The sequence below is a fragment of the Myotis davidii genome, unplaced genomic scaffold, assembly GCF_000327345.1.
Source record: "Myotis davidii unplaced genomic scaffold, ASM32734v1 scaffold242, whole genome shotgun sequence".
NCBI lineage: Eukaryota > Metazoa > Chordata > Mammalia > Chiroptera > Vespertilionidae > Myotis > Myotis davidii.
In genome coordinates, this window is record NW_006295821.1 from 3,026,690 (window position 1) to 3,041,833 (window position 15,144).

Here is a 15,144-nt window from a genome sequence, read left to right on the forward strand (position 1 = left end):
AGTAAGGAGGGCTTCTAGGCATCTGGTTCAATGGGAGGGGGAGAGAATTAAATTCTGAATCCACATTTAAAGTATTCTGTTCAGTTCCATCCATGCTGTTGCAAATGGTAAGAATTCCTTCTTTTTTACAGCAGCATAGTATTCCATTGTGTAGATGTACCACAGTTTTTTAATCCACCATGAGTTCATTTTTCAAAGTAAATGATTAAAGTTCAGTTTGAGCAGTAGGTCGGCCTGGCTGTGGTGACAAGTAGATGCAAACATGCAGTGGTTTGTATCCTGTTCAACAGAGCTAAAGACTTCATGGAAATGGCTAGGTATTGTGCTGCCATCACATTCAGGAAGTTTTAGAAAGTTCTTCATTCACCTACTTGGAATACTTTATAGTTATTCAATGGACTGATCCATTATTCCATATCCATTCATTCACATTTTTCACCATATATAATTTATTTGTGGATTGGCAAGATGTGGAGATGCTCATTAAAAATGTTACCATTTGCCCTGACTGGTTTGGCTCAGTGGATAGAGCGTTGGCCTGCGGACTGAAAGGTCCCAGGTTCGATTCCGGTCAAGGGCATGTACCTTGGTTGCAGGCACATCCCCAGTAGGGGGTATGCAGAAGGCAGCTGATCGATGTTTCTCTCTCATCGATGTTTCTGACTCTCTATCTCTCTCCCTTCCTCTTTGTAAAAAATCAATAAAATATATTTTTAAAAAATGTTACCATTTGTTTGACAGTTGCTGGTCTTTTGGGGTTGTCATATTTGTAGCAAATGTTTCATCTCTTCTAAAAGATTAAAATTAGCCCTTCAGCAGTATTTTGAATTTCTTCATCAGAAACTATTCTGAATAATGCATTTTAGTTCTTCAGTCCTCTGGTATCACTGATAGTAAGGATTAGTGAAGCATAAATCTAGAAATCTTTATCAGAAAAACTCAGAGAGGATCACATGAATTTTAGGAGAAATGTGTTGGCCATTTTAATTTTCCTTTGGAAAGAATTCACATGAAGTTACTTTGCAATCAGTGCCTTAGTGTGCTGTCTCACATCCAACAAATTAGGATTCATCCGAATGAGAACAAATGTTCAGATCACCTACATTCTTGATTCCAGTTGCATTCTCTTATAGAAAGATATTTCTCTCTCACACCGTAGAAAAGGAGGGAATGAAATGTTCTCCTACTGAGCCCTCTCCCTGTGCACTCCCTAGATGCAGAGTGTTCTGATCTGAGATTAAAATGTTAATGTCATTCTCACTCCTATAAAAGTAAGCCATCTGTGAATTATAGTCATTGCTATTTTTATTAGAAAACCATTAGGATTTTTTTGAAGTGACAGATTTTAAAAGATTATACAAAATTATCATTGATGACTCCGAAAGCTTCAATTACTGCTACAGTCTTCAGGGACTTTTTTTTTTAGAGGTGCAGGCTGTGGGAGCACAGACACCTGCTGGAATGGCAGTTGTGATGGCATGTAGGTGGTCTGGAGGATGTACTAGAGAGAGATATTAAAGGAACCTGTAAAGGCCCTCTCCTCCCTCTTCTTCCTCCCTCCTCCTCCTCCTCCTCACTACTGATTGCTGCTTCCAATCACAGCATTACAAGAAGTAGGGCTTGCCCTCCCATGGAGGGTAGGAGGGGCCCACACTTCTTGTTTCCATGGAAACCTCAGGACACCCCCCCACACACACACAGGAGATGCACATTACTGGCCTCCCTTTTTAGGAGTGTCCCCATTTGACCACTCCTCACTGTATGGGAGATGATGAACAAAACTAACTTCAGAGTGATCTTCCTAAACATCATTATATTACTTTTGTGCTTAAAATTACTTAATTGCAAGTCATAATTTTCAGGATAATGTTCAAAATCTTTAGAAATGTTTATTAGACTTTCTATAGTATAGTTCTTTTTCAGGGCATTCTTGTTTATCTATTCTTAAACTATATCATATTGCTTGCTGTTCCAAAATGGGAACTTGTTTTTCTCCTCTGGCTTAACATAATCTGTTTCTTTTTTCACATATCTTTATCTAAATTATCTACTTTTTAAAAAATATTTTTTATTTAATTTTAGAGTGAGAGGAAGGGAGAAGGAGAGCAAGAGAGAAACATCAATGTGAGAGTGAAACATCCATCAACAATCCCCCTTACCGAGGATAGAGCCCACAACCAGGGCATGTGCCCTGACCAGGAATTGAACCTGCAACCACTGAGCAACACCAGCCAGGGCTAAATAATCTACTGAATAAGCTCCTATTCATCCTTTAAATCACAGATGGCTTGGTGAACTCTCAGTTTAGCATTTACCATATAATAATGAATTCATTAAAATAGCATATCTATGTCATTAATGTATCTTGTATGTCTCTATAATATCACTGATTTCCTTATTTTGACATTATTTGTATACCTACCTGAATATTCAACTTGACTATGAAATACTTTGGTGGGCTAGGATAACATTGAAGAAATATAAAGATGGTAAGTTATATATAGTAAGGTGAAGGAAATGAAAGTAAATGGAATAAAATGGAGAAAGAACTTCAAAGACCGATTTTAATAGATACTAGGTATACTATGAACTCAGTTACTTACAAAAATTCATTTAAAATAATGAAATCTTAAAATTAAGCCTTTATGAACTACTTTAATTCATTCATTTTCTAAAAATGCATTCAATGTTGTTCAAGAAATAAAGACTTTTGGTATAAGACTATTGCAAACCAAAATCTAGAATGCACCCTATCCTCTAATTCTTTACCTGCTCTTCAATTCCCCTTGCACACTGCCTCCAATTTATTAATCTTCCAGAAACTGTCAATGATTCCATATTGCCTGTAAACTAAAATGCATACTTCTGAATTAGCATTCAAAGCTCTCCATAATATGGCCTTTATTAATCTCTGAAGGACTAACATTGCTTATTCCTCTAAAAAGAGGTGCTACTTACTGTTATTTTAACTTCCCACATATTACTGAGGGCAGAAAATCAATGTGAAACTTCTGTAGACACTATCAAGGGGCTATAGCATTCATATGAACAAAGTTTTTATTGAATGATGTTACTATTGTTCTCAGTGTTATCTTAGAAATATCACTTCATATAATATTGGGATGTTTTTCTTAACAATTACCATAGATTTTATTTTAATGAGATATCACTTATTGTCAATGCTTATTTTTTGTTGTAAAAATGCTTAATTTCCATTGTTTCTGATAAAAGATTAATCTTTAAAATTTTCAATCTTTATTACTCTGAAAACATTAGCATTATTCTAATAAATACTTCCCACTTAAAAATAAGATATATAATATATTTACAATAAAAGTAGTCATCTTCTTTCAATATAATATTAGCATTTAAAAAAAGCCCTGGTAACTCCTAAAGTGCCTTACCATGTAAATCTGTTCCCAGTTTTTAAATAGCTTTATTCATGTGATGTGAACAATATACTGTTTCTTTTATATGGTTTGATGTCTCCATCACTCTCCCATCAGACTTGTTTTTCCTTCTGCTGATCTGAGAATGTCACTGTGCTCCTTTAAAACACTGTTGTTTCTACTTTTACCATGGAAGGCACTTTCTGTACTTATTATGTAATCTCTTCCAAATAGAAGCAGCCCCTCAAACCCCGATATTTTCACATACAAGCTATGAATATTCTTTCACTCATTCCTGATTCTAATTTTTTAAAAAAATTTCATTCACTGATTTTTAGAGACAGCTAGCCAGACAGAAACAAACATCCATGTGTTGTTCTAGTTATCCATGCATTCACTGCTTGCTTCCTATATGTCCTCTGACCAAGGATCAAATCCACAATCTTGTCACCTTGCATTGGTATAATGCTCCAACCAACTGAGCCATCAGGGCAGGGTTCATTCCTGGTTCATATCATTTTAACATAGCTCTCAGGTACACTATATCTTTTATCTCTCCTGATTTTCCTTGTCTCGCATTTATTCATCCATTCAACCTATCATGTGTCTGTCTTATCCATCTATTCATTCATCATTCATCCATCATCCATACATAAACCAAACATTTGCCAAGGGCATTCCTGATGCCAGGCCCTGTGCCAGGCTCTGGGACCGCAAGGACAAACAGAATACCTCCTACGCTCTCAAGAATTTCAGTAAACCAACCATTTAACTAAAATTCATCTTCTCCAGGCTGAATTCACGTAGTTCCCCCGTTTGATTCTTTGATTCATTAAGTTTCTAAGGATGACAATTATTTTGTATGTGTATAACTATAATTAATAATTTCATATTTTGTATTTTCATGGTAACTGAAAAATTATGAAATAAAAATATTCTAATTTTCAGCCAGGCTCTGAATATACTTTTAAATATCCTCAAAGGATACATTTATACTAAAATACAAGTTCTCTTCTATATAAATAGACTATTCTTGAAGTTTAACTTCAACATAGAAAAGATAATTATAGCTATGCACATCTAATAGAGTACTGTATTTTCTATTTGAAGAAGGTGGTTTGGCTCAAATTACATATAATTGCAGGTTAAGAAAAATTAATTGCTCTCACCTAGAATAGTATGACCCATACAGTAAGCAGTGATGAATAAAAACTACTATTTTAAGTTTACTAGTGAATTCCTCATTATGCAATCCTATATATTATTTAATTATGAAAATCACATCAATATAGTCAAGAGTGCTTTAAAAAAATCCTTCTTTCCCCACATAACACATTGTAAAAATTAATCGCAAGCCATACCCAAACAAGACTGATTAGCTCCAAAATCAAGAGGAAAGCGTATTGGGTAAATTAACGTATTCATTTAAGGAGCACCTTTAGTTTTTCTTCTTAACAAAATGACCTCCATAATGTCAATAATTATGTCCCCCATGGAATGTGTATGTGATGAATGATTAACAGCAACATAAGCATAAGCACAGCCCACTGTACTCACTGGGGCATGTGTAGGCACATAGGTCGGGATCCCTTCCACCACCAGCAGCTGCCAAGCCACCGCCATCCATGTATTTTGATGTTTGCTTTACTTCTGAAAACATGAATACTCACAGCATTTGATCCTGGGCATCTGATCTTATGTTGTTCGTCCTTAAGAGTATTTTCAGATATTAAAATATACTGGCACTTCCACAGGTTTCCTAATTTTCCACATACCCATTCTGTGGTGTGTTTCTGTTTGCTTTGAGACTCTTCTACATCTATTTCTGTGAATTATCTTCTGCTTTCAACTCCTAAAAGGCCAGGCCTTTTCCATTATTTAGCGCTCCACATATTGTGTGCAGCAAATTCACACTTGTTAATAAGAGCTTGAGCATATTCCTGACAAGCATTAATATTTTAGTTTTAAAGAAGATCCCACTCTTCAAGTCAACACAATTTCATAGGCCTATTTATTGAAGGCCCCTGGGAAGATATCTCTTGACTTTTCTTTGACTCACTTACCCTGTTTGTCCTGTTGACCATCACTCTGTCTTGACTGGGCCACTATATTAGCTTGTTAACTGGTTTTCCAGCTCTCTTCTTGCTCTCCAACAATGCAATTTTTTTCATGTTTAAAGCATAAGTCAGATCGTGTTACTATCTTCTTTAAAGCTTATTAATGGCTTCACATTGAACTTAAAGTAGAACCTTGTAGTTTGACTACAGAAGCACTGGCCCCTTCTTGCCTCTAAATATCCATTCTCAACACAGTGATTCTGCCCCCAGAAGGTGAAACTGGTTCCTGATGGGGAAAAATACCCTTACCTATTATAGGGTTTGTGGCATAAAATAGGTGCTTAATAAAGGCTTTTTGGAGCTAAATAAACCTGGAATTGGGGAAAATGAGATAGATATGTAAGAAATAAAGTAGGATTAAGTATAGCCAAAACCACCTTTTTTTTTTTTAGTAGTTAAAAGAGACTCATATTGATAAGGAGGATTGATTATAGAGGGGCCACAAACCTTTGTAATAGCTCAGATTCCCCCTACCCAAAAGTAAATTCATTAGTAATTCTTTCGTTAATTTTTCTCCATCATGGGGCAATCATGAAGAAAATACAGGTGGAGAACACTGTTATGCAGCATGGTATCTCTTCTTAGCACCCAATTCTCAGTGCTCCAGCCATTCTGCTCCCATCAGTTCTCTCAGGCTGCCTTCATCTCGGGGTCTTGGTACACTCTGGTCCTGCCCCCAGACCCACTTTCCTGCCCTGTCCTGTGGCTGTGTCTTTCTCCTTCACATCTCAGCCTACCGAGGTTCCCCTTAGTGATGCCATTTCAGCCATATCTAAGCTTTGGCAACTTTAATTTGCTGTCAGTGTCCTTATTGGTTCCCTTACAGCATGGATCCTAACCTGTAATTATTTATTAGTTTACCATTCATGGTTTCTCCCCATCCCCACAAGACTGTAAGCCCTCTGGAAAAGGGACACCCCATTCCTACTTAATATTGCCTTGTGGAACTTCAGGGACATAAATGGTACTCAATAAATGCTGTCGTCTCAAGCAACCATTCAACCTGGAGTCAGAAGAAAATCAGACTGATTTGTAAGAGATGAAAGTTAGATTAAGAACAGGCATAGCCAGTTTTTACTTAGAGATTAAGTGCCTCTGTGTAATGAAGCTGAGAGGAAAATATAAGATTAGTTTAAAGGAGAAACTATGACACGTGACAACAAGCCTTGATTGTGGATACCTGTATTTCCAAAGAGAAAATGTGATAATAAGTAGGCCGTTTGTTCATTCATTCATTCAACAAATATTGGTTGAGTGTCTACTCTGTGCCAGACCCTGAAAGGGATGTACTAGCAACACACACACACACACACACACACACACACACGATGTAACAATATATAAGAAAAAAGAGATATAATATTTGTCCACAAAATGTTCAGAGTGAAAATGGAAAGAGACACTAACCAAGAATCAAACAACTATAATATTACTTTAAAAAACTGAGTCAATACACAAAAAACATTAGTAGTTATCTCTAGACAGATAATTCAATTACGAATGATCTGTATTTTCTTCTTTAATTTTCCCTATTTTCCAAGTTTCTTATCAAGAATGAATGCTGCTTTTATAATGAAGTGTGTTCATATATGTGAGTAATTGTTTAGTACAAGAGAAAAAAAAGAAATAAATATATGTGCATTTATATAGTGATTCCCAGTTATAAGGCACATGGTACCAAGAGATACTCTTAGACTCCTAGTCTATTATTTGCAACATTAATAATTCCAGAGAAAGAGAAGGAATATGAGAAAGAATCATTTTATAGGCTATTTTCTAGCTTGTACTTATAGTTGATTTATGAAGTGTTATCTGAGTAATAAAACAAAGGTTATAAACCATTAATTTATTGTATTAATAAGAGTCAAGGGCCCTAATACAATTGTCTTATCTTAGAATATGTAAAAAAGAAAAAAGTGGAGGGTGCTTAAAACTTTAACAGTTTCTTGCTCTTACTTTTATTAGCTTTTCTCTACTGTACTATTTTAGATTAATGAAATAATAAATCTTTCATCCAACTGATTTTATTTAATGGTATGGGAAAATGTTAATCTTGCAATTCTCAGTACTATAAGAATGAATCCTTCAAAGACCATATATTTTTACAGAGACACAATGAAATTTAGGCTATTCCTTGAAATTTATATTAGAAGATGATGATAAATTAATTATTGTAATTTTTTTGTTAGTGAATAAACACAAATAGAAAAAAAATTTCACAAAAATTTGGGGTTTTTCTTTTGTGAGCATGCTTTGTTATTTCTTTCAGTCTTGGCGCTCTCTCTCTCTCTCACTCTCTCTCTCACTCTGACACATATACACATAGAAACATGCACATGAGGCCCAACCAGCATGGTTCAGTGGTTGAGCGTCGACCTATGAACCAGGAGGCCATAGTCTGATTCCTGGTCAGGGAACATGCCCAGGTTGTAGGTTCGATCCCAGTAGGGGGCATGCAAGAGGCAGCCAATCAATGATTCTATCTTATCATTGATGCTTCTTTCTCTTCCTCTCCCTTCCTCTCTGAAATCAATAAAAATATATTTGGGGGAAAAAAGAAGCATGCACATGAAAATATATTACATGGGTAGTTGAGGTGAAGTTGAAGTTCTAATTTAATTTCTTACTTTCTGTGTGTATAATCTTGAACGAGTTACCGAAAGTCTTCCTTTATCTGACTCCTCACCGTTAAAATGCTAGGACATGTAAACTCTCTCTAAGGTTATAACCTAAATTTCTCCTTCCATAATTTCCTGTAGCAGCTACTTCAAAGGGACCACGCAAAACACTCTTTTTGTCTACAAGGGTTCCTCCACTCCAGAGTTTTAGAATCTGGGTGAAAAGACAGTGAAATGGCTGGCAGGGCTCTCCTAAATGGGGGCCAGCCTGCCCCCCAATCCCGACTTCCCCTGAGCTCTGCGAGTGTCTGTGCTCGGAAGCGGCACCCCTGGCATCGCGTGAACTGCCTCTGACAGATTTGTTTCTCCATTCGTCATCCCTCCAGATGGCTCTAAAATGAATATAGCATTCAAATAACAACACAGAAGAAATCATCCTATAACCAGTTGATTCATATAAAACGTGTGAAAATCCGATTATACCATTTATTTTTCCACTTAGAATTAGTTTCAAAAGTTTTCACTTTACATAAATGACATAACATGGCAAACAAGCACGTTCCACATGGCCCGGCGTGCCTGCCAGTCACTGTTCTAGGGCTTCAGAAATCAGGGTGGGGAGTGTGTGATCGAATGTACGTAGATCTGGAGGCATTATTTTCAAAGTTACCTTAAAGTAGGACTGAACTAAAAACGTATCCATTTCGATAAATAAAATACCTGAATAACTTAAAAAAAGATAGCAGGAGGTTAATAACTAGTGGTTTAGTTTAACTTGTTTTCAAACTATGACCTAATTCAAACTATTTCAAATGAAGAAATCCACAGGTTCTTTGTTTCATAAAAAAAGTGTCTGGTGAGACAGAAAACAATACTGGAAGTTAGTTCTGTAGAGTCTACTCAAATCATTTCAAGACTCTTCCATGCCTTTTTGAACAACTGAAATTCTGCCTTGGAATAAGGACAAAGCTCTGACTAGTCCACCGTATTTTAAAAATATGTCATTTCATCATAAACATGAACAAGAAACTGCCACGAAGGAGGGCTCTTTCCAGACACCACCACACACTGGTTTTCCTTCAATTTTTCTTCAAAAGAAAACAACCATATGTTAAAGCAGTGATGTCAAGTATATTAAAGGAATAGTGACATCAGTGACTTTGCCAAAGGTTACCAGTTCAAATCAGATAAAAGAAGGCTGAAGATTCCTTTGAGAAGTAAGAGCTAGTGGTGCAAAATATATAAACAGTTAATTATTATTTGAAAGCCAAAGTGTTTGAAAGCAAAACACAGTCAGTGCAATTTATAGATTTGTTTTCAGAAATGCTTAAAAGAATTAATTTGACCCTATACAATATTTTTCTTAAGTTGTATTTATGTAGCAGTTACAAATTTTTAAAATCCATTTTAATTGCAGAAGTAATGCATGAATACATGTATTTACTAAACACGAATATAAGCCCAGCTTCCATTTAACTATCATCTCAACATGATTCCTTAGATACTGCCACTGTTAGGTTTTTGTTATGAATTATTCTGGGTTTTAAAAATTCCTATATGTCTATGTATCCATATAAAACCTATTATATGATTAGGTAGGCTTTTGTTGCCAAAGACTCATTTACTGGCCCAGAATACATGCACACATATCTACTGTGCATCTTTCTCTGTGCCCTAATTTACAGCAGTAAATTGACATAAAAAACCTTTCTGGTGGAGCTTACATACTAGTGCAAGAGAGACAATCACATGATCTCACTCATTTATGGAATATAATGAACAACATAAACTGATGAACAAAAACAGATCCAGACACAGAGAAGCATCCGTCAGACCATCAAACCTCAGAGGGAAGGAGGGGAAGGTGGGGGTAAGGGGGAGAGATCAACCAAAGGACTGGGATGCATGCATATATAACCCTAACCAATGGGCACAGACAACTGGGGGGTGAGGGCATGAGTGGAGGGTTGGGGGGTAATGGGGAGATAAGGACACATATGTAATACCTTAATCAATAAAGAAATTTTAAAAAAGAGAGAGACAATCAACAATTTTGAAGAACATGTGCATCTAAGGAATAAGAATTAAGCAGAGAAGAAGGAGCTAAAAGGAGGTGGGGGGACGTGATGATTTAAAAGGTAGTGAAAGATGGCTCAGTGGATAGAGCACCATCCTGCAGATTGAAGGGTCCCGGGTTAGATTCCAATCGAGAGCACATGCCCAGGTTACAGGCTCAATCCCCAGTAGGGGGCATGCAGGAGACAGCCAATCAATGATTCTCTCTCATTATTGATGTTTCTCTCTCTCTCTCTCTGTCTCTCTCTCTCCCTCTCTCCTCCCTTCCCCTCTGAAATCAATAAATATGTATTTTTAAAAAGGTGGTAGTGAGCAAAGCCTGGTATATTGCAAACTGGGTGGATTTACCAAAATGGTTTAATAAGACTGTTCTTAAACTATCTGTGCTCAAGTACTGATTTATAAGCAAAATTACCCTGACTTGCCTGTCAACCAGCACCACACATGAATCCTCTCTCAACCCTCAAATTTCCTGGGGATGGCAGGGTAGCATCTAGGTCTCAGCTCTCAGGGCTAGACTTGATAGTAAACACTGTATAAAGTCAATCACGTCTTCCCTCAATTCCAGTTCTTCTTCTCCATCTTCTTTTCCTTTTCTTTCTTTCTCCTTTTCTTTCCAAGATGCAGTTAGGAACTAACGTCCAAAAGCACTATACTATGTAAGGGTCATTTGGCTGACAGTTTGGGTAAAAAAGATTCTGATCAGAATTGGGCGGCAACGGGAAGCTGCCAGTTTTTTTTCCTTCATCGGATAAATTATGAACATTAAACACACACACACACACACACACACACACACACACACACACACACTACAAGAAGCAATCTGCTCCAGCTGATAAAGGAATATGTAAGTGCCTTTGATCAAAGCTCCAACGGGGATGCCTGGGCTATGTCTTTCAAGTTCTGTAACCTGAATAAAAGGCCGTTGGACGGCTACATTAAAAGATATAGATCGAGTTAAATGCAGTGGAAAGAACAGAGCATTGCAAGACCAGGGTGCCGGTGTCAGCAAAGGGGCCTTTCCACCGAAACTAAATATTAACTGCACCTAATATTTTGATCAGTACGCTGATTTCCAAGACTCCATTTCCTCGTATTTAAAATGAGGTCATTATTGTTCACCCTACCTACTTTCTTTTTTCTACATAGAGATGCTATTCAGCTTAAGTCAAATAAAGCAAAAAAAAAACCTGAATAGTTGGTTTTTGGAGAAAAACACACACACATTCTGTAGAAGAGAGAAATCATTTTTCACAAAATATTAAAAAGTCCCACTACCTCCCTCGCATATTGACTCCCAAGCCACAACTATGTAAAGAATAAATAGCACGTGGATAGGTAAACAAACCCAACAGCACTGAAGGGAAGGACAGAGACATGTCCTCATCTGAAGCAAGGAAACGCTGGTGTTCACCAGCACTTGTGCATTTGCTACCATGTACGAAAGTGTGAGAACTGTGGACTTAGAATCCTATCTTGATGATTCAGAGGCTTTACTGCACAAGGTCTGATTAATGTCAAGGAGAAATGAAGAAATCTCATAAGATCTTCAAGACGCAATAGAGCAACAATACAAGAATCACACCTTTACTAAAGAGAATTTAATTTCTAGCTAATACTCTAGACCAGGGGTCCTCAAACTGCGGCCCACGGGCCACATGCGGCCCGCTGAAAACATTTACCCGGCCCGCTGGGTGTTTTTGCCGCCGCTGCCTGTCCTGCTTAGCAGCCGACTTGTCCCGGGCTCGCAGTGCGCATGTGTGGAATGGCTGAGGGACAGTGAACTGGCCCCCTGTTTAGAAAGTTTGAGGACCTCTGCAGGTTCGCACAGCAAAAGGTAACTCTGATCTCCTCTATCTTCTGGCATTGTTCTTAAAATTACAGATAAGAATAATTTAACTTATGCTAACCATTCAGAGGCAAATGATTAACCCTGCCTGCTTCATAGAAACACACACTAACTCTCAGCAATTTGGGAATCATGCTACAGATACAGTAACCATCCATGAGGACCTCCCTGTTGCTCCTGCTCATCCTTGTCCATTAACCACTCAGAAGAGAGTCATAGTAAGAACCGCAACTATCAACACATTTCAAACAAATGCTTTGGTTTTCAAACTGAGGAATCTGACTTACCAGGTCAAAAATGAATGATATTTTTTTAAAAAAATCCTTTTGCTCTCTGACTAGCAGAAAAGTGACATATGAGTAAGCTTTATTTCTGTGAAGTCAATGATTTGTCCTCTATGACAAAGCACCCAGAAGGTTACTTTTTACAGAAGCTAAAGAAAGCAGTCTCGTCAACTATTTACTATGGGACACAGGAGCAAACATGCTCAATGAATGAATACATTTATCTTTGTTCTGTATTTTTAGGCTCCTTTGAAGAGGTAAGGAGTGAGGGGAAATGGAATAGTGCAATGAAATATGAGCTTTTTCCAATTTTTTGTTTTGATGAACTTTTTCTAAGTCCAAGTATGTGTTTTAATTTATCATTGCCCTCAGCAGAAATTTTAAGTATCCTAGCACAGGCAGAAATGGCTGTCAGTTTGTTCCCCAGTCCCTTTGCACACTTTGATGCCATACACTACACAGGTGTATCAGAGAACTGATGGCTAGTCAGGTATTGTGGTCATTGCCAGTCACTTTCTTAGTGGAGGAATTATTCCAGACTCCCTCACCTTTTTCCTACAACAGAAACTTCTTTCTCAACATTATTTCTTTTTAATTATTCTTATCCATGAGTATTATTTAAAGGAAAAAAAAACACAAGAATATCTTAGAGTTACTTATTCATGAACCACTACTATTTAAAGCTTCCTTAAACATTCCAGCAATGATTCAGTTGAAAAGACTTAAGTTCACCTACAAGCTTGATATGCAGTTCTATCCGTGGCCCCCACATCTTATGACTCTGTTGTGACTAGCTCACATCATTCTGTGTTAGTAATTCCTCCTTCCTTTTTTATGCAATCTTTAGGCACGATGTGCATCCATGATTACTACAGACTGTGTAAGCCTCCTCCTTCAGGCTGTTATTTAAAGTTCAACTCCATCATTATTAGAAAAAAAAAAGAAAGAGGGAAAAATGGTAAAGAAAAGGACTGGGTGGCACAGATAATCAAATCATTACTCATAAGTGCTAAAATTCCATGTTCTTAGTTCTTCATCATAGAAGAATGGGTGGGTTGATATCAAGCCAGTAGTTTCTACCTATTGGCCTAGATTGAACCACTCTCAGACATGCTCAGCAATTCTGAACCTTCTGTTCATGTCATTTCTGAAGTGAAGATCTTGTTTGAGGCCTCAGTGATTATCATATATTTTCACTTAAGAAAGCTCTATCATTTTCTAAATGAGATTTATATCTGCTTTCCACTAATGGTTATGTTTTGCCAAAACTATTAGCCCCCATGCCCTTTGCTGCCTAAGCACTTAGAGTTGTTTTATAGCTAGACATGCCCAATAATTCCTGGTGCCTTGGCCTTGATTCTGTTTCCCATTATTGCTCCAATATTACCTTCTTGTCTTGACTCTTAAGTTCCAAATAACCTCTTCCTTATCCTAGTAAGGTGGCATATTGGCCTTGTTTAAGGTATTAAACAAAACCCACCCTGTGCCTCACTATTTCTGGGGAGTAGTTCTTGTTTTTCTGTTTCATGCTAATTCTTCCCTCTGCAAGTCCAGCTATTCCTCCCGTGGGCCCCTGGCCTCTGCCAACCAAAAGGATCACAGGACGTAATTAAATGTTTCCAATTATGAGGATTTTGCCATTAACTGAGGTTGAAAGGACAGTGGCATTTTCAGTGTGTGGTAGTTAGAAGCAGGGCAAAGAGAAACAGAGCAAAGGAGCCTAAACAAGACTCGAGCTGGGGAAGTCTGGTCTGAAGAACACTTGTGAGATACCAGCCAGGAGCCAACGAAATCACGGCTGTCCTCACCATTCGCTTTCTCTGGCTTCTGCTACCTTTTAGATGTTTCAGAAAGCTTTCCTGACAATATTTAAATCTGCAACGTGGACACACCGAGCGGGGCGACAGGAACGTCTTGTCAGTCCCGCACAGGAGCCTGTGGCTTCCCTTGTGTGTGTGCTGCACGCTGCTGAAACCAGGAAATCAGAAAGACTGATGCGTTTCCAGGGAATACACGCAGTGTCTCGCCTTGCCAAACACATCAAAGCAGTTTGTTTTTGCCAGAGAGACTCCGGTGGCTCCCCGCAATGACTCAGCTCACTTATTTAAAATCCTGAACGGGAATGTTAGGAGCTTGTAGGCCACTAACCTGCCAGCCTGGTAATGTACACTGCTGGAGAACAAGTCGGCATTTCTCCTCAGCAGACAGCTTCTTCTTCTCGCCGGGGAGTGTCTCCACCAAGGGCTTATACCTGTGAAAAGCAGCAGGGACATGAAAGCGGTGACTGGATTCATTAAGCCAGTGATTATAAGCAACAGAACTGTCTTTGTTACCCTGTTTCTTAGCCCCCATCCCCCCACTCCCAGTTCCACGTGTCCCCATATACTCCATTCATTGTGCCTTTAACAGGCAATGGTGCAATAACACATCTTTTACATGGAAAATGATGTTTTAAATGAATCAAATATATTGTTCAATCTTTTAATGTATGTTTAACACTATCATGGAGTGATGCAAACCATGTAGCAAAAAAGGAGGAGGAAGAGGAGGAGGAGGAGGAGGAGGAGGAGGAGGAAGAGGAGGAAGAGGAGGAGAAGAAGAAGAAGGGAATCTGTTAGTTTTTGCTTAACTATTTAGAATGATATTAAAAAATAGAGCTTTTAGGAAACACCAGCATACTTTATGCCCATTTGAGAGTGCATCTTGATGTAGATAGAATCTATAATAAAGGAATATCAAAGCACCCAGAATTACTGAGCAGAACAGCTTTGTCCCCACATATTACATAATCGAGTATTTGAAATCTTT

The 15,144-nt window shown here is 37.8% G+C and overlaps 1 protein-coding gene across 1 annotated transcript in view; it reads right to left on the reverse strand.

The window, feature by feature from the left end:
* MYO16 (myosin XVI) overlaps nt 1–15,144 on the reverse strand; it is a 439,204-nt gene that overhangs the window by 100,366 nt on the left and 323,694 nt on the right. Inside the window, exon 28 of the mRNA XM_006770695.2 lies at nt 14,485–14,587. Within this exon, the coding sequence (XP_006770758.1) occupies nt 14,485–14,587 (103 nt within the window). The remainder of the gene's footprint in view (nt 1–14,484; nt 14,588–15,144) is intronic.